The sequence below is a fragment of the Felis catus genome, chromosome C2 (genome assembly GCF_018350175.1).
Source record: "Felis catus isolate Fca126 chromosome C2, F.catus_Fca126_mat1.0, whole genome shotgun sequence".
Classification (NCBI taxonomy): domain Eukaryota; kingdom Metazoa; phylum Chordata; class Mammalia; order Carnivora; family Felidae; genus Felis; species Felis catus.
In genome coordinates this window covers 14,682,115-14,709,828 of record NC_058376.1, presented here as the reverse complement: position 1 = coordinate 14,709,828, position 27,714 = coordinate 14,682,115, and the positions used below count along the sequence as shown (strand labels likewise).

At 37.9% G+C, this 27,714-nt stretch overlaps 2 protein-coding genes across 2 annotated transcripts; one reads left to right on the top strand and one right to left on the bottom strand.

Annotated features, from left to right (window-relative positions):
- Window positions 1-4,787: 4,787 nt before the first annotated feature.
- Window positions 4,788-5,681, bottom strand: LOC101080990 (keratin-associated protein 13-1-like). The gene has a single exon (XM_006935934.3). It carries the CDS (start codon window positions 5,619-5,621, stop codon window positions 5,118-5,120), a length of 504 nt encoding a protein of 167 aa, XP_006935996.2. The 5' UTR covers window positions 5,622-5,681; the 3' UTR covers window positions 4,788-5,117.
- A 3,379-nt stretch (window positions 5,682-9,060) lies between these two features.
- KRTAP15-1 (keratin associated protein 15-1) lies at window positions 9,061-9,896 on the top strand. The gene has a single exon (XM_006935933.4). It carries the CDS (start codon window positions 9,137-9,139, stop codon window positions 9,587-9,589), a length of 453 nt encoding a protein of 150 aa, XP_006935995.1. The 5' UTR covers window positions 9,061-9,136; the 3' UTR covers window positions 9,590-9,896.
- Window positions 9,897-27,714: the final 17,818 nt, after the last annotated feature.

The following is a 27,714-nucleotide window of genomic DNA, read 5'->3' as shown; positions in this document are numbered from 1 at the left end:
CTGTGAGAAAGATAAACATTGTCTTATAGACCTTTCCAGAGATAAGGGAATAAAAACTCCAAAGGATTAGAAGCTTGCCGAAGTGTATAAATCAAAGATCTAGCAGAATTTGATCTCCTGAAGCTCTTTTATTGTTCTTTTCTGATTTTTTTAAAAATATGCAACCCCTTATTTCACCAGAGTACCAATTTCTTGTGCTACAGAATCTGTAGCAATTTCTTGTGCTACAGAAATTGTTTTATATGAATAGCCTTCAACTCCTATGGCATTTTGTTTCATTAGCCTCATGAGCGATATGCATAATAAAGAGTAAAACTGAAAATAAATTTAGAGTTTAGAAGAAGAACCTGTAGGAAGGATGAGCTAATTTCTTTTAAAAATATGTGTATTAACTATAATACCTAATGATACACTGAGAGAGAAATATTTGATTTCCTCTCAGGAAGATATCACTAGAAATCCTGAGTGCTATGACAATTCAGTTTAATTGCCATTATTAGTGTCACATCATGATGTTCCCTTCCTCAATACCCAATGCTATGAACACTTAAATAGTTAAAAAAGAACAAAAAAAATAAAGCTCCCTTACATCTCACTTGGTATATTCAAGTTCAATACCAGCAGCTAAAAACTGGAGATAATTAGCTTCTTGTTGAAAATTAAAAAGATAAAATAAACAAGAAGAGGAAGATAATTCTTATGCAACTTGACAGATTTCTTATCTTCCCTTCAAATTCCCCAACACAAATCCTGTCACCCCCTAGAAACTTCTCTATGAAATTAAAAAAAAATAAAATCACCAAACTCTTGTGACATCTCCCAGGTACTGTAAATTCTATTCCCATCTTGGTGAGTCAGGTTGAAGGAGGCAATCTGAGAAAAATCATGGGAAAGTCCTTGAGTAGAGTAAACTAGGATTATAGATGCAGAAATAGCATAGATGTAGGAAAAAAAAAAAAAGATTTAGAATCCAGCATGGCAGAGTACTTAACCCAAGCAAGAAACAAAAGAAAATTCTTTGTGTGTGCTTTGTCATGTAAAAATAACGTACTAATAACCTTAAAACCAGCAACACAAAAGCACAAAGATAATTAATAATACAACAGAGGTTACAGATGAGGTGAAGAAAAGCATTGATTGCCGAACTAACCTGCTGTGCGTACATATGTGACTGCTTTTAAAGCTTTTAAACTACTGCTTCCAGTTTGATTAGCAGGATACTGAAGCTTTTTTGGATACAATTAGGAGTCATTTGTTTACAGTACTTACAACTATTGCTTCTCCACAGGAATCTTACCCATCTTTGCCATGATGTTGCCCTTCACCATATTTGTATTTTTTATTATTCCTGAGGCAACAACCAATGATTTTAGCTTCCGGGTTGAACTATTTTTAAATTTTTTTTTAAGTTTATTTATTTTTGAGACAGAGAGAGACAGAGCATGAACGGGGGGAGGGTCAGAGAGAGAGGGAGACACAGAATCAGAAGCAGGCTCCAGGCTCTGGGCTGTCAGCCCAGAGCCCGACACAGGGCTCGAACTTACAGACCGCGAGATCGTGACCTGAGCTGAAGTTGGACGCTTAACCGACTGAGCCACCCAGGCGCCCCAGGGTTGAACTATTTAAATGGCTTCACATTAACATTGTCAAATAGAGCATCATGAACTTTCCATAGCTTTACATCCTTGGATTCTTCACATGGTGTTGGGAGAACATTTTACTCTCACTCTTTAGGTTCTTCGGCTGGTCTAATAATTAAATTGATATGAAACAAATGAACAAGAGTAAAACAAACACAACTCTAATGGAAGAGCACGTCAACAGCTATTGCTTTTGCGTGTGTGTTCTTTTCGAATGCACGAGAAAACTTAGGGTTTAACATGCGTGAAGATCATTAGCATAGTTATTCGACCTACATAAAAATGTATGTACCCGAGTGATATGTTAACACATCTTTTGCAACTGCTAATGATAATCATCTTTGGAAGCATTTGGTGATGCAGATTTGCCAGCAAGAACTCTAATATAGAATGAAAATAGAGTCTTACTCAAGCCCCAATTAGGACAGCTGCCCAGAAAACACAATCTTCACTGGAAAGAAAGTGCTCCCGAGAATGAACAGTCTTTACAGGGTTATGTACTTTTTTACAATCTTGGAAAAGTTCAAAAATATTATAGACTGACAAATAGGTAGAAATCATGAGTTGTGAAATGAAGGAATGCAGGAAGTAGGAGCAATGATCGATATCTCAAGGACAAGATGGTTTTCCTTAAGGCTCCTCATTCACAAAGTAGGTATACAATGCATTATGGCGGCCATCAATCAGGCTTTTGGTTTGAACAAAGTTAATGTACAGTCAGGCTGACTTAGAAATAAGTCTAAGATGGCTTCCCTTGTATATCAGGCCTTTAGAGAATTTTTCTCTCCTCACATTATCATAAAAACTACCTTTGGGCCCCTGGTTGGCTCAGTTGAAAGAGCACGTGACTCTTGATCTCAGGGTCATGAGTTTGAGTCCCATGTTGGGTGCAGAGATTATTTACATAAAAATATAAATAAACTTGGAAAAAACTGTTACTTTACTTTGAAGTAGCTACTGATGCTTCTTCAGCAAAATTGTCTCTTAACTTTTCATGTGGTCAGTGCCATTGCTGACCTCCATAGTGGATAGTAAATAGTTTCAAATTATGGTTCAGATTATATATTCACCGTCAACCTGCTTTAATAACAGAAATTCTGTATTTACCTTCTTCATTGAATATGAACTTTTCATTTGAGTAATTGCTCCTAAGAATAAAATTTTGCAAAGTTTAAAGAAGAAAATGTTTCCAAACAAAACTAATAGTTGCAGATTTAACTAATATAATATGCGGTCAAACGACGGCAGCAAGGGCATGTAAATTATTCTTTATATGTGGTGTGGCAGCCTCAAGTGCATGCTCATATTTCATATACAGCTAATCAGTAATTCTCAAATCTCTCACTAACTCCACCCACTGGTAACACGGTGTATCGTATTGCAGGTTGTGCCCCATCAAGAGAGCCAAAGCAGTCCCGACCAGGTTAGAAAAACAAATGACCCTTCACCAAGATTTGAATGTGTGAGCTGTCCTACCGTTTGTATCGGAGTGTAATCGTTTCTTAGCGATGCCTTTGCACACTGTCTGCGAAAGAAAAGCAATAATCTGATTTTATTCAAAAAGGGTGAACAACGGAAGGATAAGAAAAGGCTTGTCTTCTTTCAGATTTAACATTGGTTAAAGCAAAGACTCTGTTCACTATATATGCATCTTATACCCCACTAGCTGAAAGTATGACCAAAGTAGAGTGGAGGCCTCTCAAACCTATCTCACTTATATTAATTCAATGATCACTCATAAGTAAAAACTCTAAGACCATGAAAAAATGAGACTGGATGCTAAGCCAGAAAGAATAGGCCAAGATATACGGTTACCCTGTGGGTAAGAATTTAGCTCTCTGTGCCTTCAGTAACATTGCCCTTGACTGAGAGGGTAAAAATCTGGGACAGAGGTGCTGATTCGAAGGTTGTCATCTGCCCGGATGTTTGGCTGAATGCTGAAACAGAATATTTGCATTGGCTTTGAGCTTTGTTTTGTCGTTGTTGTTTTCCAATGAGTGTTATCAACCAAACAACCGCAAAGCAGGAGCATGTTGGGACTTCACCAAACTTACAGGACTGACTCTGCTGTGCTTGCCTACTAATAAATATTGGAATGTGTTATATATTTAATTTAGAGATTTGGTCTCTTTTTCCCATTATTATTAAAATTTTATTTTAATTCCATTGTAGTTAACACACAGTGTTATATTAGTTTCAGATGTACAATGTAGTGATTCAACACTTGAGACTTGATTTCTTCTATGTCAGCAGAACGGGGTTAATGGAAGCCTCACCAAATCTAATTCACTAACGTCTAATTTACTACTGGAGAATTTCAGTCCACTTTCTCTTATATTTTAGGATACAGTTATTAGAGTAATCTTCTTTCTAAAATTATGTAGTATGTTTAATATCCTTTACAATTTATAATTATTCTGCATAAAAACATTGAAATTTCTCACTCCATACAGAACAAAAGGCCACAATTGTTTGTTTTCTTAAAAGTATATGTCTAGGGGCATCTGGGTGGCTCAGTCAGTTGAGAGTCCGACTTCGACTCAGCTCATGATCTCATGGTCTGTGGGTTCGAGCCCCGCATTGGGCTCTGTGTTGACAGCTCAGAGCCTGGAGCCTGCTTCCGATCCTGTGTCTCCCTCTCTCTCTGCCTCTCCCTCATTCTCACTTTGTCTCACTCTGTCTCTCAAAAATAAATAAACGTAAAAAAATTTTCAATAAAAAATATATGTCTAGATTTTATCATGTGAAGATATGGAGTAGACATTAAAGATGAAATCATTTCTTTCAAAACAAAGACAGTTGATGATTTGACTTAAAAAAATGTTTATTTATTTATTTTGACAGAGAGAGAGAGAGAGCATGAGAGAAGGCGAGGGGCAGAGAGAGAGGGAGAGAGAATCCCAAGCAGGCTCTGCACTGTCTGCATAGAGCCTGAAATGGGGCTCAAACTCACACCCTGTGAGACCATGACCCAAGCTGAAATCAAGAGTCTGATGCTTACTCAAGCCATCCAGGTGCCCTGATGACTTTACTTGCTAAAGTAAAAAAATTTTAAATGATAAACACAAATATCAGAAATATCCATTCAGATGTTTAAAAGTAGTTTTGAAGACACAGAGTAAACAAATAATATGAAAATCTTATATGTGAAGGTCATATAATATATTTTTATTTAAGCTTATATTTTTCCATTTTGTAAAATTTGAAACAAATGCACTAGAAGAAATAACTAGTTGATATTAAGAAAGAAACATGCCTCAGTACTACATCTGTATAACTACAAGAAAACTGCTTCAACATCTGTCTTCAATGAATATATTTTCCAATTACTGGAATTCAAGTTATTTCTAGTCCATAATAGGTAACAGTATAAGTCAAATTTGTAAGCTAATGATAGGACAGGAGATCAATAGGTCGCATGGATCTTGATGTAGTAGTTATTTCTAGACATAGGAGGTATTATGTTGAAACATAAGATTAGTAGAAGTCAGATCCACAGGTTGGTTGGTAAAAAGCAGACTGGCAACTTCTAGAAGAGAAGGACATTGGACGATAAAAGCTCGATCTACAACTCAGGGATGAAAAAGCATTGGGACCACACCCCATTGATTGGAAACCACTGGATCCAAAGCCCAGAAAGGGAGAGCCATAACCAAAAGATTGAAAGCCATTGGAGCCAAAGTCCAGAGACCCAGAATACGTTGTCTGGCAGGGACTGTAGAACGTGGAGGTCCTTGGTCGGTAGCAGGACGTCTGGCAGGGGCTGGACACCAGGTAGGATGTCCGGAAGCCGGTGGGGTCACAGCAGGTCTCCTGACAGCCACTGTAGAGAGAGGAGCCCAGCTGGCACCTGCTGGGAGAGCGGAGATTAGTGCTGAAGAACAGGTTGTTGGGGTAGAGAGATCCACAGGAAGATCCTGGGTAGCGCAGTCCCCCAAGGGACTGAGAGGAGATGTTTCCAGAGCAGCAGTTGTGGGACATGGTGACAGGAGATGTGCTTTACAGCAAGATTCTGAGTTCGAATGTCACATCTTGGACTGGGGCATTTATATACCCTTATCATTGGGTGTGCCGTTTGCATGACACATAAAAACAGGTTACCTTCTGCTTTTAATTGAATTGAAAAGATCATCACAATCAAACGCATGTAGTTTTTGTGGTTTTACAACTGGAAAGCACAGTAATATTTGTGGCTTGAAATTCAGGTAATAGCGTTGAATCTTCAAAGCTATTAGTCATCTTCCTCTACCAAAGGTCACCCAGCAGATCACTCAGAGAACTGCTTTAGAGGTAGACAGTGTCTGGGAGGAGGAAGGCTGGCTTAATTAAAAATAATTGATACCCCTTTCACAATCTGCCTCAAATTGTTGCCATCTGGATGGCAAAGTTGCTAACTAACTGATCTATTCATAGTCATTTCTTTTAAACAAAAACATACATTGATTGTTGCCAAGCAAGTTTCCTTAATGAATGGTATCATCAGGAAGCAGCATTGGTAATATGCAAGATGTATGAGGATTTTTTAAAAGTCAGATCTCAGTTTGAATGGCTTCAGTGAAATATTAACTGAGATTCCCTTATTTCAGGGAACTGAGGAATTCAGGGTTTGCTTAAAGTGTATGAAAACTAATAGGAGTCAATCTTGGGGGCGCCTGGGTGGTTCAGTCAGTTGAATGTCAGACTCTTGATTTCGGCTCAGGTCATGATCTCATAGTTCATAGGATCGAGCCCTGTGTCAGGCTCTGCACTGACAGCATGGAGCTTGCTTGGGATTCTCTCTCTCTCTCTCTCTCTCTCTCTCTCTCTCTCTCTGTGTGTGTCTCTCTGCCCTCCCCCACCTGCTCCCTCTCTCTCTTTCTAAATAAACATATATATATATATATATATATATATATATATATATATATATATATCTTAGTTTTTCTTTCTTGTGTGTGTATGTGTGTATGTGTGTGTTTACTGTGGTATAAATTAAATATTATAAATTGCTTTATGCTATTTTGGAATGTTAGAGGTGATTCATCTAAGATTTCTGAAAAAGCATTAAAAAACCAAAACGTGGCAAAAATGCCCAATGTATTTCTATCTTTAATCAGAAGTAGTGTTGATCATTAAAAAAAAAAAAAAAAACCTCCCCAGACTCTGGAAAATGTTCTTGTTCTAAAGAAAGTTTATAAGGTAATTGCCTTGAAGTATTGGACCAAAGGAGCCATCTTAAGGAGATTCTTCCTTGCCTCAGAAAGCAACATACATCACTTTGACTTAAATTGTTTTCAGGTGTTTCTGACAAGCATTACAAAATTTCTAAAATAATGGTCATATTTTTTCTTGTTCTATGACTCATATTCCACCTCAATGTAGTAGGGTAATGAAGATTGATACCTTGAGGAAGTAGAGAGATTGAGAAAGTTTATCTTCCTGTGGCTTCTGTGCTGTTTGATTTGTTCATTTCACCGTACAGCATTTCCCTTCCACTTCTGAACAAAAGTGTTGGAGTGCAAAAACCTCCATTTTGTGGAAGTAAGAATGTAAAAAAATTCCCTAATACGTGACTTATAGAATATTCTTCCACAGAAACAGCTTATATAAGAGCAGATGACATCCAAAAGCAAATTCGATTTAGGTGAGTTGAATACACGGATGTTTTGGTGTTCCATATTTTTGTTTTTGTTTTTATTTTTGTTTTTGAGACAGAGAGAGAAAGATTGTCAGTGGGGGAGAGGGGTAGATGAAGAGAGAGAATCTTAAGAAGTCTCCACGCTCAGCATAGAGCCTGCCACAAGGGATCATGACCTGAGCTGAAATCAAGAGTTGGATGCTCAACTGACTGAGTCACCCAGGCACCCCAATGTTCAATATTTTATACACAAATAAAATAGGAAGGTTTGGAATATAGTAGAATGCTTTCTGCTATTCATAATTAAGAAGCCTAATAAATAAGATTTGCTTATTCTAGAAAGAGGACAAACTATGTTGGGTAATATATGAAACATTCTTGAAAACCAATTCATCTACTCAAAAAGTTCAGACCCATGAAGTCTACAATTTGGAAGGGAGTTTAACAATTATCTCCAGTCCTCTACCAGGTTGGATTCCTATTGACAACATCCTGATAAGCTATTCCCAGTGCCCTCAAGATGGAAATCTCATTACCTACAACAGTGGCTTGTCTTAGATTTTTAGCTGAATCTTACCTTAAAGCTTCCACCTAGTAATCTCAGTTCTTTCTAGAATGAGTCTCAGCTCATTTCCACTGGACAACATTTCAATTTTTGAAGATGGGCATCCTAGGAGGTTTGCCCATTACCACAGGATATTTTAAGCCATTTCCTGTAACCATGCACTACTCCACTTGCAGTCAATGATGACCTTGGCCGGAGAGTCTAGAAAGATATTAATGATACTAATTCTCTGGGCAGAATCAAAGGCATTCATTCTGAATTTCACATTATCATCTTTTCTGATTTCCCCCACCCCATTTCAATTTATAAAAGTCATTTGTAACTATGAATTCTTCAAACATTTGTTATTTCTTTGAAGTCTACATAAGGTAGACACTTTCCTAATTTCTTGATTTCCTTTATCTTCTATAGTAAAATTCCCACCCTATGAGAGGAAACCACGAGACTAAAAGACCCATTTCTTTTATGTGTAGTGCTTATTCTCTCGTTTTCAATCACATCAACACCACCAAAAAATTACTTAAACTTTATAGGGCTGAAGAGTTTTTGACAATTTACCGGTGACTCTAACAGGAAGCAAGTCAACTTCAGGGCAAGGATTCCCCGACTTCAGTATTTTTACAATGTAATCTTCAAAGTACTCCTGCAGATATTAGACCCTCTATTTTTAAATCAAATACTTATACACACAAAAGCAGCTTGGGCACTTGTGTTGTAGGAAAACCAAAATCCAAATGTGTAGGATATTCATTTAGCTTTTCCATCAATTAGGAGTGCGTAGGGGTTTATTTCTTCTATAAAGGCCACAAGATTTGGGAGAGGAAACAGAGAGTATGGATATTTTTGTTGTTGTTGTTCTCAATTGGGTTCCTAAACTTGGAACAAAATAAATATCCCCTCCAGCCTACAAAGCACTTTTTTGAGAACTTTAAACATGGCAAATTTCTCACTGTGTTACCCATTCGATACAATATCTTGAGGGGTAGATGAATAAAACACCAATCTTAAAGGGACACTTACCATACAATTACATTCATCTACCCAAGCCAGGTGAATGAGAGGTGACATTTTTACCTCATGAACAATCGCTTTGAAAAACTAATGAGATTCTTTCATTTAAAAGTCTGTGTTCATAAAAAAGGGCTTTGATGATGAAAATGGATTTCATTTTGACTGGAGCCTAATTAAGCATTCTTATTAAAAAGGGCACATGCTACTACCCCATTGCTAGGGTATATAATAAGGTTCCAGTAGAAGGTAACAGTCACACTCACCAAACCTCTCTGCAACTCAGCTGAACTCAGAACTCCCAACATGCACTACAACCGCAGTTCTGGAAGCTTCTCCTCCAGCTCTCTTGGAGGTTACCTGGGGCACCCCGTTTCCACCTATGACTCTTTCTACCCCAGCAATGCAGTCTACTCTCCCAGCACCCGCCAGCTGGGCTCCTCTCTCTTTGGTGGCTGCCAGGAGACCTACTGTGAGCCCACCAGCTGCTGGACATCCTGTACCGGGGCCAGATCCTACCAGACATCCTGCTTCCGTCCAAACAATTCCATCTTCTTCGGACCCTGCCAAACAAATTACACTGGATCTCTGGGATGTGGAAACATTGGCCTTGGGTCTTTTGGTTATGGGAGCACTGGTTTCCAATCTCTGGGCTGTGGGTCCAGCTTCTATAGTCCAACTTTTTTTTCTTCCAGGAGTTGCCAGTCAACTTGTAACCAACCAGCTTTTAGCTCTCGCTTTTTTAGGTCAGCTTACTGAATATCCCCCATTATCTTATGGTTATGTTTGTACCTTATGAAATGTTAACATGCAGCTTGTCCAGTATCTGCAATCACTGACCATCTCCTTCAACAGGACTTGCCGTCACAGTCCTCCCAGAAGTGTGTGATTCACTGTGGACAAAGTGACCTTTTTTTCTAAATCAGACATATGAGATATATGTTGAAATTTCATTGTTATGTCAATGCCCAGAATCCCTTCTGTTACTTTCTTTCTGAGATTTTTCTCTTATTGTTATCTTAGAATTCTTTCACTTAAATTTCAAATAAAATTGGCATTTAAACAATTTTTAACGTTTATTTATTTTTGAGAGAGAGAGAGACAGAGAGAGTGTGTGAGTGGAAGAGGTACAGAGAGAGAGGATGACACAGAGCTCGAAGCAGGCTCAGGCTCTGAGCTGTCAGCACAGAGCCCGACGCGGGACTCGAACTCACAGACTCATGGACCATGAGATCACGACCCGAGCCGAAGTCAGCCGCCCAACCAACTGAGCCACCCAGGCATCCCTAGAATTGGCATTTAAAATAAACTTTTTTTCTACCATGAATTATGGCATTCCATTTTTTTTATTCATATGGTACATGTATTGAATGCATCCCACACCTTTGACTGTCTTCATTAGGAAAGCATCTTTTTGTTTTGTTTTGTATTATCTGTTTCATATGACATAAGTTACTCAATAGGAAACAAGAAATTTAAAGCGCAATTCAAATACATGTCATATATTGCATGTTAAAAGGTTTATTTCCCCTGGTAGGTGGATTTGTTCATCTGATTGCTTTAGAGAATTATTTTAGTCAGGCATTCGTTGAAAAAATATTTATTGATTTCTGATTATAGACAAGACATTGTTCTGAACAAAGGCCTAAATTCCCTGCCTTCATGAAGTTCACACACATACAATTCTAACTCACCATCATGCAGCAAGTGCAGTAATGGAGACAAAAAAATTTAAGTTTCAATAGTAATAAAACAAAAACGATTTCAAAAAACGTGAGTAAATCACACAAAACTCATTACTGACAATCCAAAGAGTAAGTTACCACTTCATATAAAAAAATAAACAAATCTTGGGGTGTCTGGGTGGCTAGTCAGTTAAGCGTCTGACTTTGGCCCAGGTCATGATCTCACAGTTCAGAGCCTAGAGCCTGCTTCAGATTCTGTGTCTTCTTCTCTCTCTGCCCCTACCTGGCTCATGCTCTATCTCTCTCTCAAAAACAAAAATTAACATTAAAAAATTAAAAAAAATAAATAAACAAACCTGGTTGCTGATCCAATGTGTTAGTTGTAGTCCTTTGATAAATAGATGCCAAATAAGGTTTGCCCTAAAAGGGATTTATTGGTGGGGCGCCTAGCTGGCTCAGTTAAGCATCCGACTCTTGATTTCAGCTCAGGTCATGATCTCACAGTTCGTGAGATGGAGTCCCAAGTCAGGCTCTGCGCTGGCAGCATGAAGTCTGCTTGGGATCCTCTCTCTCCTCTTTCACTGCCCCTCCCCCCCTCAAAAAAATAATAATAATAAACATTAAACAAAATTAACTACCACAGTCTCCATTTTCTTGAAAATATGGGCTGACAGTACCTATCTCCTAAAACATATAGATTAAATTTGTGCCCAAGACTTTAAGCAAGAGTAAATTAAAATTTTACTTATAAAGAATCTTCCTCTCAGTTTATAAAATTATGTTCATAGTTTTTTAAGATCATTTTCTCATATTCTCATGTCTAATTTGTAAGAGACATTTCCAGCAGTTTTGTGATGGCTCACTGGAATATTGAAACCTCTTAATACACATTTATGTGTATTCATAGGAATAATTTCTTTTCTGCTAATGATCACCCCACACTCTCCAGCATAGTACTACTAAAAACACAACTCAGGCCTAGCTCTGCACGTGAAACATATTAGGGCAGAGGGCAACGTTTGGAGAATTTATTTTCCACGATAATTGTTAATCTGTTTGCCCATCTTGTGCTATTTCGCATCATCATATTTCTCATGTTTGCTCTATTCGCTTACTTTGTCATGATCCACCCCCCCCCTTTGGTCATGCCCTTCTTTTATCATTCTCTACCTTTTTGCTTTGTTTCTTGCACTTTAACCAAGCATTTACTGTCTCCGTGGTTTCCAGGGCTCTTGGCACTATTCACATTTGGGTTGGATCTTTCTTTGTTAGGATAGAGCTGTCTTGTGCATCCTAAGATGTTTAGCAGCATCCCTGGCCTCTTCCACTAGATGCCAGTAGCACTGCCTCCCCCACCTTCCCCACACACACCATACTTCTGTTGTGGCAATTGCATATGTCTCCAGACCTTGCCAATTGTCCTCTGGAGACAAAATTATTCTTTTGTTTGGAACCTCTGATTTAGATGGGTATTTGGGACGTGAGCTGCTTGGGATAGTTCTTAACGGTGAACACTGGACCTATCACCCAATTGGGATGGAGATAGGACAGTGAAAATACAATATTGTATTGCTCCCTGCATGAATAAAGTATTACGGGTGAGGACTACTGAATAAATGCATGGATATTTCATAAATCTAAAATAGTGTTGAGCTACTCACTTGGTAAATATTATTCTACTGTTGCAGATGAATGTAGTAATTGTGATGATGTTTATAATTTCAATGACTGGTTCAACTGCAATTAGAGGGGGGAAATGGCATTTTTTGTGATGAACTTCTCGGTTCCAGAACATCTAAGTTGTCTGTTAGGATCACACCCATTCTTTGATCGTCCTAGACCTAGAAGTAACAGCAAGACTTAGATTATCTTTTTACTTTCTTTCAGGTAATTAAGACCAATTGAGGCCAATTTCTGGTTCATGGACTCTGCTTTAATACCTTTGGGCATTCTGAGAGCCTTCTTCAGTTTGTCTGACCCATTATGTGCACTACACACACACACACACACACACATACACACACACACACACACACACACACACACACAAAACAAAACACCTTCAATTCTTTTAGTATCTACCAGAAGTGATGAAGCTGATCATAAGCTACATTTCTTCATTTTGAAGCTTTGAAGCTGATACCACGAGCTTTACTCTCTAAGTATCTCGACACCTCATTTCAGTTCATCATATGGGCACTTTACTGTCTAGGAACTTCTTCAGGTGTGTCTACCAAATATTTCATGCTAACAAACATCTACTCAAAGGGATTCATATTTCAAATACAAGAAGACAAGTTCATTAAATAAATTTTATTTGTCCCTGCTACATGCCAGGGTTTATGCTAGGTCTTGGAGGGTGCAAGTTTAAGCAACAGTGTAATGGAATTGACACGCAGCTATCAACAACATTACAAACTAACTATAACTGTAGTTAGACTGACATAATCTCATGAGAAAAGAAATGAAGATCGGAGGACTTTTTCCAGAAAATGTAAAGCTCAGGTTGGGCCTTACTTAGAGGATAATGCATTTGGACAGGCAGAGCAAAATCACAGGAAAGAAAATAGGACAAGTTCAATGTGCAAAGCACTTGTTTGAGGAAGTTCAAGGGCCCTCCTTTTCCCTTTGCAAGTGGAAAAGAGCTTGAACCAGAAAGGTTATCTGGCCATGGATATCATGCTAACAAATTTATATTATGCTGCATAAGGAATTGGAGAACACTGGAAAATCCTGAGTAATAATTTTAGAATTTCCTTCTGTCACCTAAATTTAATATGCTTTGGGGAGGATATAATTTAAAATGAGGACTTTCATTTGATTGTTTTAGTCAATATTTCATTTGCAATAGGATTTTTAGTTCACTTTTTCTTTTTTCATGTTTTGTTAGTAGAATCCTTCTGGTCAGGAAGGTACTGGAATTATTTTGTGGTTGTGGGCTATAACCTACTTTCCAACTCTTGCCAGCTTGTCTGAGAGGAGCCCTCATGACAGGGACGTTGTCTTCCGCATAATTTGTTACTTTCAGAGTATTGTTTAATAAAATGTTAGCAATTGATCCATCCTTATACCTAAAAATAAAAATTAGCTATAAAAAATTGAAATCTTTAGCCTATTCACTTTTATGTTATTGCTAAAAGCAGTGGTCAAAATTTTGTGGGATTTTATTTTTAATAATGCATGCTATAGCAATATATTCTGATAACCCATGAAGCAACATAAAGAGTTGGGTTGGGTATCTGGTTTTGTTTGTTTGTTCGTTTGCTTGTTTGTCTGTTTTTTTTTTAAGACATCTGAAGTACGAAGGAGTTTATTTGTCTCTAATCACACAGTTAGTCAGTAGTATATTATAAACTCAGTTCTACTTTTAAAACTCTATTTTAAAACCATATAACTCACTACAAGGAGTAAAATAAATAAAAGAGTACGCATCCTGAGAACGGTGAACTGTCACAATCTTCTAGGTACTAAAGTAGTATATATTTTACTTATTAACATTATCTAAGCATTTGACATCAAGGAAATACTGAGCAGTACTTTTTCAAAGATCTTAGAAATTGGAGTATTTAGTTATTAGGATTCTGTGCCATTAATAAATTGCATTTCTACAAATTTATTCTCTGGAAAAGGCAAATGAATTCTAAAAAAATATTCTAAAAGGATGTGGCAGGATATATGATGAAGTATTTAAGAATATTTATTTGAGGGGTACCTGGGTGGCTCAGTCAGTTAAGCATCCAACTTTGGCTCAGGTCATGATCTCATGGTTTGTGGATTTGAGCCCCACATCGGGCTCTGTGTAGACAGCTCAGAGCCTGGAGCCTGCTTCGGATTCTGTGTCTCCCTCTCTCTCTGCCCCTCCCCTGTTTGCACTCTCTCTTTCAAAAATAAATACACAATAAAAAAATTTTTAAGAAGAATATTTATTTGAATAAGTAGAGCACAAATGGAGGAATGATAATAATAAAAAAGAAATAGTGTGGAGAAGTAGATGATATTGCACGCAACTGAAGAGAAATCCCACCTAGATTTACATCTCTGTGCAAAGACAGGAGTGTTCATGCAGAAGACGTAAGCAAAGAGCAGCTTTTCTTGTATAAGATACAGTGCATTCTCTATAAACCCATTTGGCTACCACATTCTCATAATTACTAAAGTAGAGATTTCTAACTATTATGATATTGACTTAAGTAATTGGATTTTACATAATTGTACAGGGAACACAAAAAGAACCAGCAAGAAAATTAAGAATAGGGAACATTTTAATTTTGCTCTTTCATATGTCATGCTCAGAATATTTTTGCTGCATATTGAAACAGAGTAATGGAAGTCTATAATGGTAAATCTAAATTGCTCAAGCTCATACTACCGGGCTGCTGTGAAGCTGTGGTCAATTAATTGTAAATTCATTTCATTTCCTTAAAATATGCCAATTTTGTACAGAGTCTATTATGAGAAATTAGGATTTATTTAGTTTTTCCACTGTTCCCCTCAATCCTCAAAGATACCCTATATTTCAATGGGTATATATAACTATTCATTACTTATTTATATTTTTTATTCTGTTGCATATACAACCATTTTTTATTTCTTTTTTTCTTTCTTTAATTTCTTTTTTTTTAATTTACATCCAAGTTAGTTAGCATATAGTGCAACAACGATTTCAGGAGTAGATTCCTAATGCTTCTTACCCATTTAGCCCATCCCCCTCCCACAACCTCTCCAGTAACCCTCTGTTTGATCTCCATATTTAAGAGTCTCTTATGATTTGTCCCCCTCCCTGTTTTTATATTGTTTTCGCTTCCATTCCCTTATGTTCATCATTTTGTACCTTAAAGTCCTCATATGAGTGAAGTCATAGACAACCATTTTATGTACACAACCATGTTGTATTTGATATACGTAATGGGATCTGTTAAGAATAAACTTGACGGAGGTGCCTGGGTGGCGCAGTCGGTTAAGCGTCCGACTTCAGCCAGGTCACGATCTCGCGGTCCGTGAGTTCGAGCCCCGCGTCGGGCTCTGGGCTGATGGCTCGGAGCCTGGAGCCTGTTTCCGATTCTGTGTCTCCCTCTCTCTCTGCCCCTCCCCCGTTCGTGCTCTGTCTCTCTCTTTCCCAAAAATAAATAAACGTTGAAAAAAAAATTAAAAAAAAAAAAAAAGAATAAACTTGACATGAGCTCTATTAAGAAGAAAAATGTTTTCCTTTTTTAAAAGTGTTTTCTAAAACCACTAAGACCAAGTAACTGAAGAGAGTGAAAGAGACAAAGAGACAAAAACAGACAGAGTATTTATTGAAAGGCTGAGATCCTGAGCACCCTATGAGCTGGGATGTGGTAGAAAGACGACTTAAGATCCCATTTCTTAGTTTCCACACATTCTTGAGAAATCTAACTGTTTTTCTTCCGTTTTTTAAATGTTTTTATTTATTTTTGAGAGAGAGAGCTCGCTTGTGCATGTGCGAAGGGCGAGGAAGGGGAGGGCCAGACAGAGGAAGAGAGAGAAAGAGGGAGACCAAGAATCCCAATCTACGCTGTCAGCATAGAGCCCAGTGTGGGGCTCAAACTCATCAACCGGGAGATCATGACCTGAAGCTGAAAGTTGGATGCTTAACCAACTGAGCCATCCAGGTGCCCCTGTTTTTCTTCCTTTTAAACTTAGTTACCACGGATGATTTTTTCTGGCATGCGAGCTGGTGAGTTTGGTGACTTACATTTTTGCCTCAATTTCTTCATTTTTTACCATTGGATTAAATCATCTATTTGGCAGGATTAGTCTAGGGATTTAAAGAAGAGATTATGTGGGGCTCCTGGGTGACTCAGTGGGTTAAGTATTTGACTTCAGCTCAGGTCATGATCTTGCGGTTTGTGGGTTCGATCCCGCATCGGACTCTGGGCTGACAGCTCGGAGCCTGGAGCCTGTTTCGGATTCTGTGTGTATGTCTCTCTCTCTGCCCCCTCCCCCGCTCGCACTCTGTCTCTGTCTCTCTCTCCAAAATAAATAAACGTTAAAAAATGTTTAAAACAAAACAGAAGACATTACATAAAAACAAAACAAAAACAAAAACAAACAAACAAAAAAACACACTTGTTAACTGATGGAAGTCAGCTGATAATCAATTCTTCCTGATATTATTTTATTAGTTTTGATTTGCATGTCCTAAAACATGAAGATTTCATTAGAGGATAGTTAGCAAACATTTACTGAATGTCAACTGTGTGGCCGTCACTGCCCTGCCCTTGGGTCTACAAAGATGAGAAGACAGTTCTTATCCTCAAACAAAATACAGGGCAGTTAAAAAAAAAAAAAAACAACTAAAGTAGTAGAAAGAAAAACCCCATGTGTATTTAAGTACATTAGAAATAATAAGTTTTATCTTGCTAAGGAAGAAAATAGTTTTCAAATAGTGTACAATTCAAATGGACACTTTGAGTAGGAATTTTATTATTTCTCCTTCTATGTATGTGAATCTTTAAAACTGTATCCGGGACAACTCTTCTCGCAGAATGTCCACACCATCCCTGACACAGCCGGCCTCACCATGCAGTTGGGGCAATGCGCCCAAAGGAAGATTCTCACAGAGCAGAGGCTTTCCAATTTGTGTCATCCTGTCCCATACTGAGAAACAGATTTTACTTCACAACCTATGCACCTCTCTCCCTCTTACCCTCTTTCAAAAACCAAACTTTCAGAAAAAAAAAGTGTATAAGGCGACGCTAACATTTTCTATCCCCTCATCCCATCCCAACCCATTCTATTCTATTATTTCTCATTGAAACATGTACTGATGAACCATCAATAAATAGATTTCATGACCCACTAATGATACAAGACTCACATATTGGAAGCTTTTGCAATTGAGATTATCCACATGGGAGTTATTAAAGCAGCTAATTCCATGCCTTCCTGCTCAAAATCATCTCAAAAAAATTCTATTTCTTTATATAATAGCCCACTGTCTCTCCCCCAGTAAGTGGAACAAAATTCCTATTAAACCATGGTTCAAGCACAGGTCACTAGATGGCCACTGAAGAAATTTTAGATTGCTGGACACTTTTAATGAGATAAAATTGCAGACCTTGGATGGGGAGATAATTGAGGACAAAATCAGGGTCTCTGCCCTAAAAGGGATAAAAAAACAATTAGGAAAGTATATTGATGCAAGTTTAAATAAATGTTTTTTTAAATAACCCACATATATCTCTGCTTGTATTAGTGATCCAAGAAAGATATTGAGTAGATACTCAAGTTGAGGTCTTTCAAATAATACTCAACAAAGGTTAACATTTACATAGTGTTTTATTGTCTATATGGTACTTTAGCACATACACATTATCTTATGAGCACCATCTATTGTATTATAGAAGATATTTACTACCTTCACAAAGATAATGCATTATAATTTCCTCATAATGGAAGCCTTGCAGGTTACTAATACCCATGACTACAAGACTTCTCAAAAGAGAGCCAGGCCACTGACCAGTTTCAGGGGACCAGTTTCTCCACATGGTGGGATATCACAGGTTTTCATAACTTAATGGTGGAACCCAGGGGATCCTCTGCTCAGATGATAGAACCCACTCCGATAATCCCAAGATCTGTTATAAGTTCTTTGCCAAGGATGGGGGAAGGAGAAAATCTTGGATGAAAATACAGGGAACTAGCACAACACTGATACCAGTGGCATCGCTGAAAGAATCATGACAGTCACTGTGGACTTGGAAACTATCTTGAAAGGTACCAGAAAAACAAGAGATAAAGTGGCTTGGATAGGAAGACTGCAGGAGAGAAGCTAAAGGGAGCCCCCAAGGCCCTGACTGAAGCTTCCTAAATGACAGTTGATAGTGGCTGTGATGAATTTGTTTTTAGAAAAGTGGTCTGAGAGGCACCTGAGTGGATCAGTAGGTTGAGCATCTGACTTCAGCTCAGGTCATGATCTCATGGTTCTTGGGTTTAAGCCCTACATCTGGATCTGTGCTGACAGGTAAGAGCTGGGAGCCTGCTTTGGATTATGTGTCTCCTTCTCTCTCTGCCACCCCCCATTCATGCTCTACCTCTCTCTTTGTCAAAAATAAATAAACATTTGAAAAAATTTTTAAAAAATTTGAGAAAATAAAGTAGTCTGAGATAGAGTCTATCACCTGGTATTCTCACCCATAAAAGGTTATTAGTGAGTGTGATGTCTAAATATGATGATTTGGATGAATCTATCACATTAATGAAATTTCTGGCAGGAATATGTCCCATGAATTAACATTTAGTGGAATTTACTACAAGTTGGTGGTGAAGAAAATCTATTTGTATGTTATAAATCTTATAAAATACTTCATTTTTTGAAATCTTTTCTTTTTAAAGAAATAGTTCAACATAATTTTAGCTATTAATACCCAAACACTGAATTAGAGTCCATGGCTAAGCATCTAGTACAACCAGAGTTAACTGGGTGCCTAAAAAGTAGGTCTTTGAAAATACTCTGATAATACAGCTTTATGAGAAGAAAAACTATAAGCTAGCTGCCACCCACCTTTCTTGAAAACCTTTAAAGAATATCACATGTATTCAAAGGAACTGTGAGAAACCAAAAGAATTAAAAGTCAATACCTCCCACCGTGAAGATAGTAGAACCTGATGGCAGGTGGGTCAGAAGGGACTTCCACATCGATCAGCCTATCAGTCAACACCCTTTGACCCATTGTGTCAGTCAAGTGCTGGGTACAGAGTGATGAATGAGGCAGATGGGTATATACCTAGAAGCGGGATTTCTAGATCATATGGTGGTCCTATTTTTAATTTTTTGAGGAACCTCGATACTGTTTTCCATAGTGGTTGTACCAATTTACATCCCCACCAACAGTGTACAAGTCTTCTCTGTTCCCATATTTTCATCAAAACTTATTATCTGTTGTATTTATTTATTTGTTTGTTTATTTATTTATTTTGAGAGAGAGACAGACAGACAGACAAAGGGAGTGAGTGTCCTCACACAAGAGGGGGAAGGGCAGAGAAAGAAAATCCCAAGCAGGTTACGCACTGTCAGGGCAAAGCCTAATGCAGGGCTCAATCTCATGAACCATGAGATCATGACCTTAACTGAAACTTAAAATTGGATGTTTAACTGACTGAGCCATGCAGGTGACCCATTATCTGTTGTATTTTTTTTTTAATTTATTACATTTATTTATTTTTGAGAGACAGAGTGGAAGCGAGAGAGGGGCAGAGAGAGAGGGAGATACAGCCGAAGCAGGCTCCAGGCTCTGAGCCATCAGTACAGAGCCCAATGCGGGGCTTGAACCCACAAACCATGAGATCATGACCTGAGCTGAAGTTGGACACTTAACTGACTGAGCCACTCAGACACCCCTGTTGTCTTTTTGGGAAAAGTCACCTTAACAGGTGTGAGGGTGATATCTCATTGTAGGTTTGACTGCCATTTCCTGATGAGGAGTTATGTTGAGCACCTTTTCATATATCAGTTGACTCTTTGTATGCATTCTTCAGGAAAAAAAATGTCATTTATATCCTTAGTAAACTCTAGTTACTATTTAGTGAATTTGGATAAATAAATGAGATGAGTCAGTCAAGAAAGCCAAAGCCACAATGGATGATTCATCTAAAATATTGATAATGGGAAAGAGCAAATTATTAAAGTCATTTCTGTTTTCTTAGCAATCTACAGCCTCATTTGGAATTAGTTTTACAGAAAAATCTAGGTGAGAGATCACTGTATCCATAAATAATCTGTAAGAATCCACCATTTCAGAAGCATAAAACCACAGTCAAGAGTGCAGCCTATCTTTGAAGAATCAGGGGATGTTTGAAGAAATCCATTATATTTTTCACCATTTGCCCTATCTACTAACCTTGGAACTAATTTTTATGAAAAGTACTCTAGTTTTATTTTATTTAAAAAAATTGTGGTAGAGTTGAAATACCATGTTACATTAGATTCAGGTATTCAACATAGTGGTTCAACTTCTGTATGTGTTATGCTATGCTCACCACAAATGTAGTGACAATCTATCATCATACAATGCTATTACGATACCATTGGCTGCATTCCTTATGCTGTGCCTTTTACTCCTGTACCTTATCTATTCCATGACTGGAAGCCTGTATCTCCAGCTCCCCTTTATCCACTTTGCCCATCCTCCAACCGCCTTCTTCTGGCAACCATCAACTTGTTCTCCGTATTTATAGGTCTGATTCTGCTTTTTGATTGTTTACTTATTCATTGGTTTTTCAAACTCCAAAAATGAGCGAAACTGTATGGTATTTGTCTTTATCAGTCTGGATTTATTTCACTTTATATAGTATCCTGTAGGTCCATCCATGTTGTCACAAATGGCAAGATCTCATCCTTTTCTGTGGTTCCACAATGTTCTTGCGTGTGTGTGTGTGTGTGTGTGTGTGTGTGTGTGTGACCACATCTTCCCTATCCATTCATCTGTCAGTGGACACTTAGGTTATTCCCATATCTTGGCTACTGTAAATAAAGCTGCAATAAACATAGGGGTGGATATATCTTTCCAAATTAACGTTTTTATGTTCTTTGCATAAATACCTAGTAGTGGAATTTCTGGATCATACAGTGTTTTTATTTTTACTTTTTGAGGAACCGCTGTACTTTTTTCCTCAGTGTTTGTACCAATTTACATTCCCATCTTACACCTGTCAGAATGGCTAAAATCAGAAAGACCAGAAACAGCAAGTGTTGACAAGGTTGTGGAGAAATAGGAATCCTCAAGAACTACACTAGTTTTAATCTAATACATTGGGAAGTCACTTCCTATGCCACTGGACCTTCCTCCCATTCTTTAAGAAAGAAAGAGACACTGCTTTTTTTATTGTTTTAATGTTTTTATTTATTTTTGAGACAGAGAGAGAGACAGAGCATGAGCAGGGAGGGGCAGAGAGAGAGGGATACACAGAATCTGAAGCAGGCTCCAGGCTCTGAGCTGTCAGCACAGAGCCCGACGCGGGGCTTGAACTCAGACCGTGAGAACATGACCTGAGCCAAAGTTGGACGCCCAACTGACTGAGCCACCCAGGCACCTGAGACACTGTTTTTATATTACCAGATCCCTGAGTAATTGCCAATAACCATAGATGTAACCAGAATATTCTACCTCATACTCTGGAAAATAATTTGAAAGAAAAGCCATTGTTGTTGAAAACTCCCAAGAACCATCACGGTAAAATCTACCAACATGTAACAACAATAACCACAGCAAAGCGGTGTAGAGTTGGATACATAGATCTATGGGGACAGAGAATAAGTGAACAGAAACTGATGACGTCTGCTTGCTACAGCCCCTTTCCCTGCCTTCGTTCTAGTTACAGGGTCCAGCCCAATTGTTTGCCTCTGTGGCTCTTTACTACACATAAACTCTATATTTCATGTTTGCTCATCTTTAATGTCTGCTCATTCTTTAATATGTGTATATATATGTGTGTGTATATATATATATATATATATACACAAACATATATTTGTTTAATTTTATTAAATAAATTTAATTTATTATTTAATAAATTTTATTAAAATTCTATTCTACATTTATTTAACATTATTAAAATAAATATATATTTACTTAATGTATATAATAAAATATATTTATTTATTTATTTATATGAGAGAAAGAGAGAGCAGGGGAGAGTGGCAGAGGGAGAGAGAGAATCTCAAACAGGCTCTGCACTGAGCGTGGACACAGAACTAGATCCCACGACCCTGGAATCATGACCTGAGCCAAATTCAAGAGTAGGACGCTCAACTGACTGAACCGCCCAGGTGCCCTGTATCTGCTCACTCTTTCCTGGCCACCACCATGCCCCCTCTGCTGAAGTTCTAGGTGAGTGGTCACCGATGCCGTCCTAATCATCCAACTCAGTAGTTTCTTCTCATTCCCTAAATTTCCCTGCCCTTTCTGAACTGCATGCCTTGGGGCCATTTTATCACTCTCTACTTGAAACTCTCTTCAACTTTGAACTGTTTGTGAGAATGTTTACCTGATGCTGCACCACCTTGGATTTCTCATCATGCATCTCGTCTTAGGCCCCATTTCCTTTTATCCAGTCCTCAGATGTGGGCACCCTTCAGGGTAGAGTAACCAAGCCCTCTTGTTTATGCTCCATAATCCCTCCCAGGATGACTGCATCTACTTTCATATTTTTCACTACCAATTTTGCAGATAATTTTAAAATATGAATTTGAAATTGTAACTATTCTTCCAGAGAGTCCTGAATGGCAGCTCATCCCAGGCCTCTCTTACCATACATATCAACCATCAATATTTCCAGTGTAGCTTGTTAAAATTTGACCTCATGGTTATATCTCCTTATTGCTTTTAATATAAACCATTATTTCAATCACCATGACTCAAAATCTCTGTGTTGGTTTTATTTTTCTCTTTCTCTTAACCGACATGACCAATAAAATTAACCTATACCTCTAGAATGTTCCACATCGCTGCGGTTTCTTTCCACTTCCACACTCCTATTTTACCGTCTTGTGCAGGCCTTTGTGACCCCCCTGTGAAGTAACATTGCAACAAATTTCCCATGTCTGATTTCTTTCCATACAAATCTAGTCTTTGCTTTGGATAAAACAATTGGATCGATAAAACAGAACTGAATATTAAAACAGAGTTGCCTTCTTAAAACAGTTTAGATAATATCATTTCTCCTGTTAAAGACATTCAGTGGTTTGCCAATGAGGATAACAGTGGTAAATATTTATTGACAGCTATGTGCTGGGACATAGGACACCTACTTTATCCCAGAAGCCCAAACACTGTGGGCTAAATTGGACCTGCTTCACTTATTCAGTCAGCTATTCGGCCATTCAGTTATTGAGAACCCCTGCATACCAATGACTGCTCTGTGTTTTGTTCCACTGACATGTATTGATTGCCCCCGTATTTCTTCTTCTTCTTTTTTTTAACCTGCACAAGCTTCAAGATCTTAAAATAGAGAGGTTAAAAGGTAACTTGCTACTCCATTTTTTCTTTTTCTTTTAATCTTGTAAGGCACATCCTGGCTCCAACAGGGCAACAACCTCCTGAAGGAAACCTAGATACGTTCCTTTCCACCCTGGCGTAGGTCCTCTGCTTGCCTGCAGTTCACCACTTCTTTTGAAACTGACCACTATCGTGATTAGAATTTTTCAGTGAGCTTGCACTACTTTCTGTCTTAAAGTTCAAAAGGTATGAAATAGTTCTTGAACACTAGTTTCCATTAAAAGTGAACAAAGATTCTGAGAGGGCTCTAAGTTTTAAAAAAAATACAAAAGGTCGTGTTCCCTTGTGAAAGAAGGCTATTTCAACATATTGAATACGCTAAGTGTATCTGTGTGAAAACCTAACATAACAATCCATTTTTAACTTTTTGAGAAACTTCATGCTATTTTCCAGAGTGGCTGCACCATTTTGTATTCCCACCAACAAAGAGTGCAAGAGGGTTCCTCTTTCCTCACATCCTCGCCAATACCTGTTATTTCTTGTGTTGCTAAATTTAGCCATCTGACAGGTGTGAGGCAGTATCTCATCATGGTTTTGATTTGTATTTTCCACTATGAGTGATTTTGAGCATCGTTTCATGTGTGCACTGAAAAGATACAGATTTGAGGACGTACACGCACCCCAATATTTAGAGCGGCACTATCGACAATAACCAAACTATGGAGAGAGCCCAAATGTCCATCAACAGATGAATGGATAAAGATGTGATACACACACACACACACACACACACACACACACACACACTGGAGTATTACTCAGCCATGAAAAAAAGAATGAAATATTCCCATTTGCAATGACATGGATGGAGCTAGAATGTATTATGCTAAGCGAAATAAGTCGGTCAGAGAAAGAAAAATGCCATATGTTTTCACTCATATGTGGAATTTAAGAAACAAGACAGATGAGTATAGGGGACGGGGGATAAAAGAGAGAGAGGGAAATGAACCATAATAGATCCTTAAAGATAGAGAACAAACTGAAAGTTGATGGAGGCAGGTGAATAGGAGATAGGCTAGATGGGTGGTGGGTATGAAGGAGGCCACCTGTTGTAATGAATATTGGGTGTTGTGTGTAAACGATGAGTCACTGCATTCTACTCCTGAAACCAATATGCAGTGTATGCTAACTAACTAGAATTTAAATAAAAAATGTGAAAAGAAAACAAAACCAAAAGCAAATGCAACCTAAGATCGTGTTTGAAACGCAATGTCCTGAGTCCTTCCCTGTGGCTCTCTTATACTCATTTACATTAACTGCTGGGCTCTCACTGCTGTGTGACTAGAGTCTGTTCTTTGCATGAAGCATCTTACCTAATTCTTACAACTCTTTGTGGTAGGTACCCCAAGTCAGAGAAAATCAATAACATGCCCAAGGATACATGCCTAATGACTTTTAAAGCCAGGACTTAGGTCTGTCTGATTTTCATTCGGTACTGTTCTTTCACAGAAGAATCTTCAATATAGTCCCAACCTGTTTTTGCAGATTCATTTCTTACCACACTTCCAGTTGTTCATTAATGTCCTATCAATGCCGTGCTTTGATACACCTTTGTTTTTGTTTGGGATATTGCTCTGTTTTTATATGTTGAAATGCTGGACATTCAGCCTGTTCACACTTTCACCCTCTCTGAGGAATCCCTCTGCTTGCTAACATGGTACTTACCATTTTTCTCTGGTATCATGACCACTCATGCATGTATATTTCCTACCGTTTGAGTATTACCTTCATTAAAAATCTAATACAGCATCCAGCCTAGTTTTTTTTTAATCATATACTAGATATTCCATTAGTTTTTATTGCATTGTACTTACAATTAGAAAAGGCTTCCTGGTCAAACAATGTTTTAGACACTGATGCCTATATTACTCTCATTGTCAACTTTCTAACCATTAACAGGTATGGAAATACTCTGACATAGTAATCATTTTCTTTGTCATCTAATTCTTCTCTAAGAGATAGTAGATGATGTTCTGGTGAGGCCGGGATGGACATCACATGGGAGTACCTACTTAGTTCGTAACAGATGTTCCATAAAATGTGAATTATTGCATAAGGAAATAAATATCATAACTTCGTGTGTAAGCATCGCTAGTCCAGCATTGATAGCGGGGTCAAAAAGAACTTAGGCCTTTATCCAATTCTCTCACCCTTTCACTAAAGGAATAGGGATATGGTGTATTCACGGCAGTGACTTTTTGAAAACTCAACAATTGGCTTTCCCTTATGAAAACCATGTTGCTAAGCAACCCTTGTGCATTGGTATATTTCTTTCCCAAATCTTCTACCATGAGAACGGTCCGGGATTTTTTCACTTGTAATTATCACAGTCTCTTGAGAAATAAGCCACAATCCAGCCACTAAGCTTTGCTTTGTAGTTTGCATTGAATTTAACAGATGAGTGTTTCACCCGACTTCTGAAAACAGAGGTCACTGCCAGCAGACATTTCCAGAATGCAAATGGAGTATGATTGATGGCATGCCTCAGAAACTACGTCAGTTACTGCTCTCCATTATGTTCCCTAATTCTGATCTGTATGAGGTACTTGCCTTACAAAGGCTGTGCTCAGGCCCCGCACATAGGAAATCATGTTTTCTGGTATTGAGCCATAACCTCTGTTTCCTTCAGGTTCAAGTGTTAAAAAAAACAACTGATTGACAAAGCCCTTTCTCTAGAATACTAGTGTCCAACACACTAAAACTCCAAAAACTTTCTTCAAGAAAGTATGTTTTTGTATTCACTTTTACATTTGCCATGTGTCTTGAAATTATAATAAACTATATATATATTATGACATATATAAACCATATATAGTAATAAACTATATATATTATATATAAATTTGTATATATAGCTTTATATATAAGCTAAATATATATAGCAATGAATTATATATATACATATAGTTTGAAACTCTATATTCTTTAATAACTAAAAAGAAAGGACTTTCACTAATGAATAATTTTTATTTTAGAGCCATTAAAACAACATTCTATGACATTTTTCTTATCCTAATCTGGCATAGATTTTTAATGAGAATTGTTCTAAATCCAAAAGATCCTTAGCAAGCTATCATTGGAGTACAACCACCTAAAGGAGAAGTTATGGAAAACTAGGTCGTGCCCATCCCAATTTGCACCAGTTTCTACCTCAACAGAAATGTCAGGCTTCATAGAGCAAAGAATTCAGACTTGGAAAGAAAGAATTGAGAGTTTGAAAAGTTTTATTCCAATCTTAAAATGGCTCTCCGTTGGCCTATAAATGATACTTAAAGTAGTAACTCCCAGCCTACATCAGGTCGTTGGGCTCCAGAATAATATCAGAAAAGACAAGGGGAAGTCTTGAAAACTATCCATATGATCAATGAGATGAGGAGGGAACGAAAGAGTGAATGAAAGCTCTCTGAAAACTTAAGAATCTCCAAAGTGGTGAGAAAAGAGGGAACAATTGTCATACGCCCCCTGGTGTACAAAGGCACCACTGCAGCCATTTTGTCTTCCTCAACAAAAAAGGACGTTACAAACATCTGTATCAGGGGTTTCTACAGAATCTTGAATTGTGAGAAGATCATACAGACTCGTGACTGTTTTTAAATTTTAAAATGTTGTTTTCTTTATAACCCTATCTACTCAGCACCTCATTTACATTACCGCTGCTGTTCAAATCATCTGCCCTCTAGTAAAGTCCAATCACCTTTAGCATAAAGAAGTTAGACTTTGTGTGTTAAGAGATATTTTGAATTAGGAAAATGTTCTGTGAAGGAGAGACTGCTTCCTTTTTTCAGAATTTTCCATCCTTCTGGGTTATCCTTTTAAATTTCGTCCTTCCGAGCACCTAGCCTATCTCCCATGAAATGTCTTGTTTTCCTGGAGCACTTTTGAAAATGCTTATCTTGGGGCGCCTGGGTGGCGCAGTTGGTTAAGCGTCCGACTTCAGCCAGGTCACGATCTCGCGGTCTGGGAGTTCGAGCCCCGCGTCGGGCTCTGGGCTGATGGCTCAGAGCCTGGAGCCTGTTTCTGATTCTGTGTCTCCCTCTCTCTCTGCCCTTCCCCCGTTCATGCTCTGTCTCTCTCTGTCCCAAAAATAAATAAACGTTGAAAAAAAAAATTAAAAAAAAAAAAAAAAGAAAATGCTTATCTTTCTTAAAAGGTATCAGATAGAGTTTGAGGTATCATATATTCC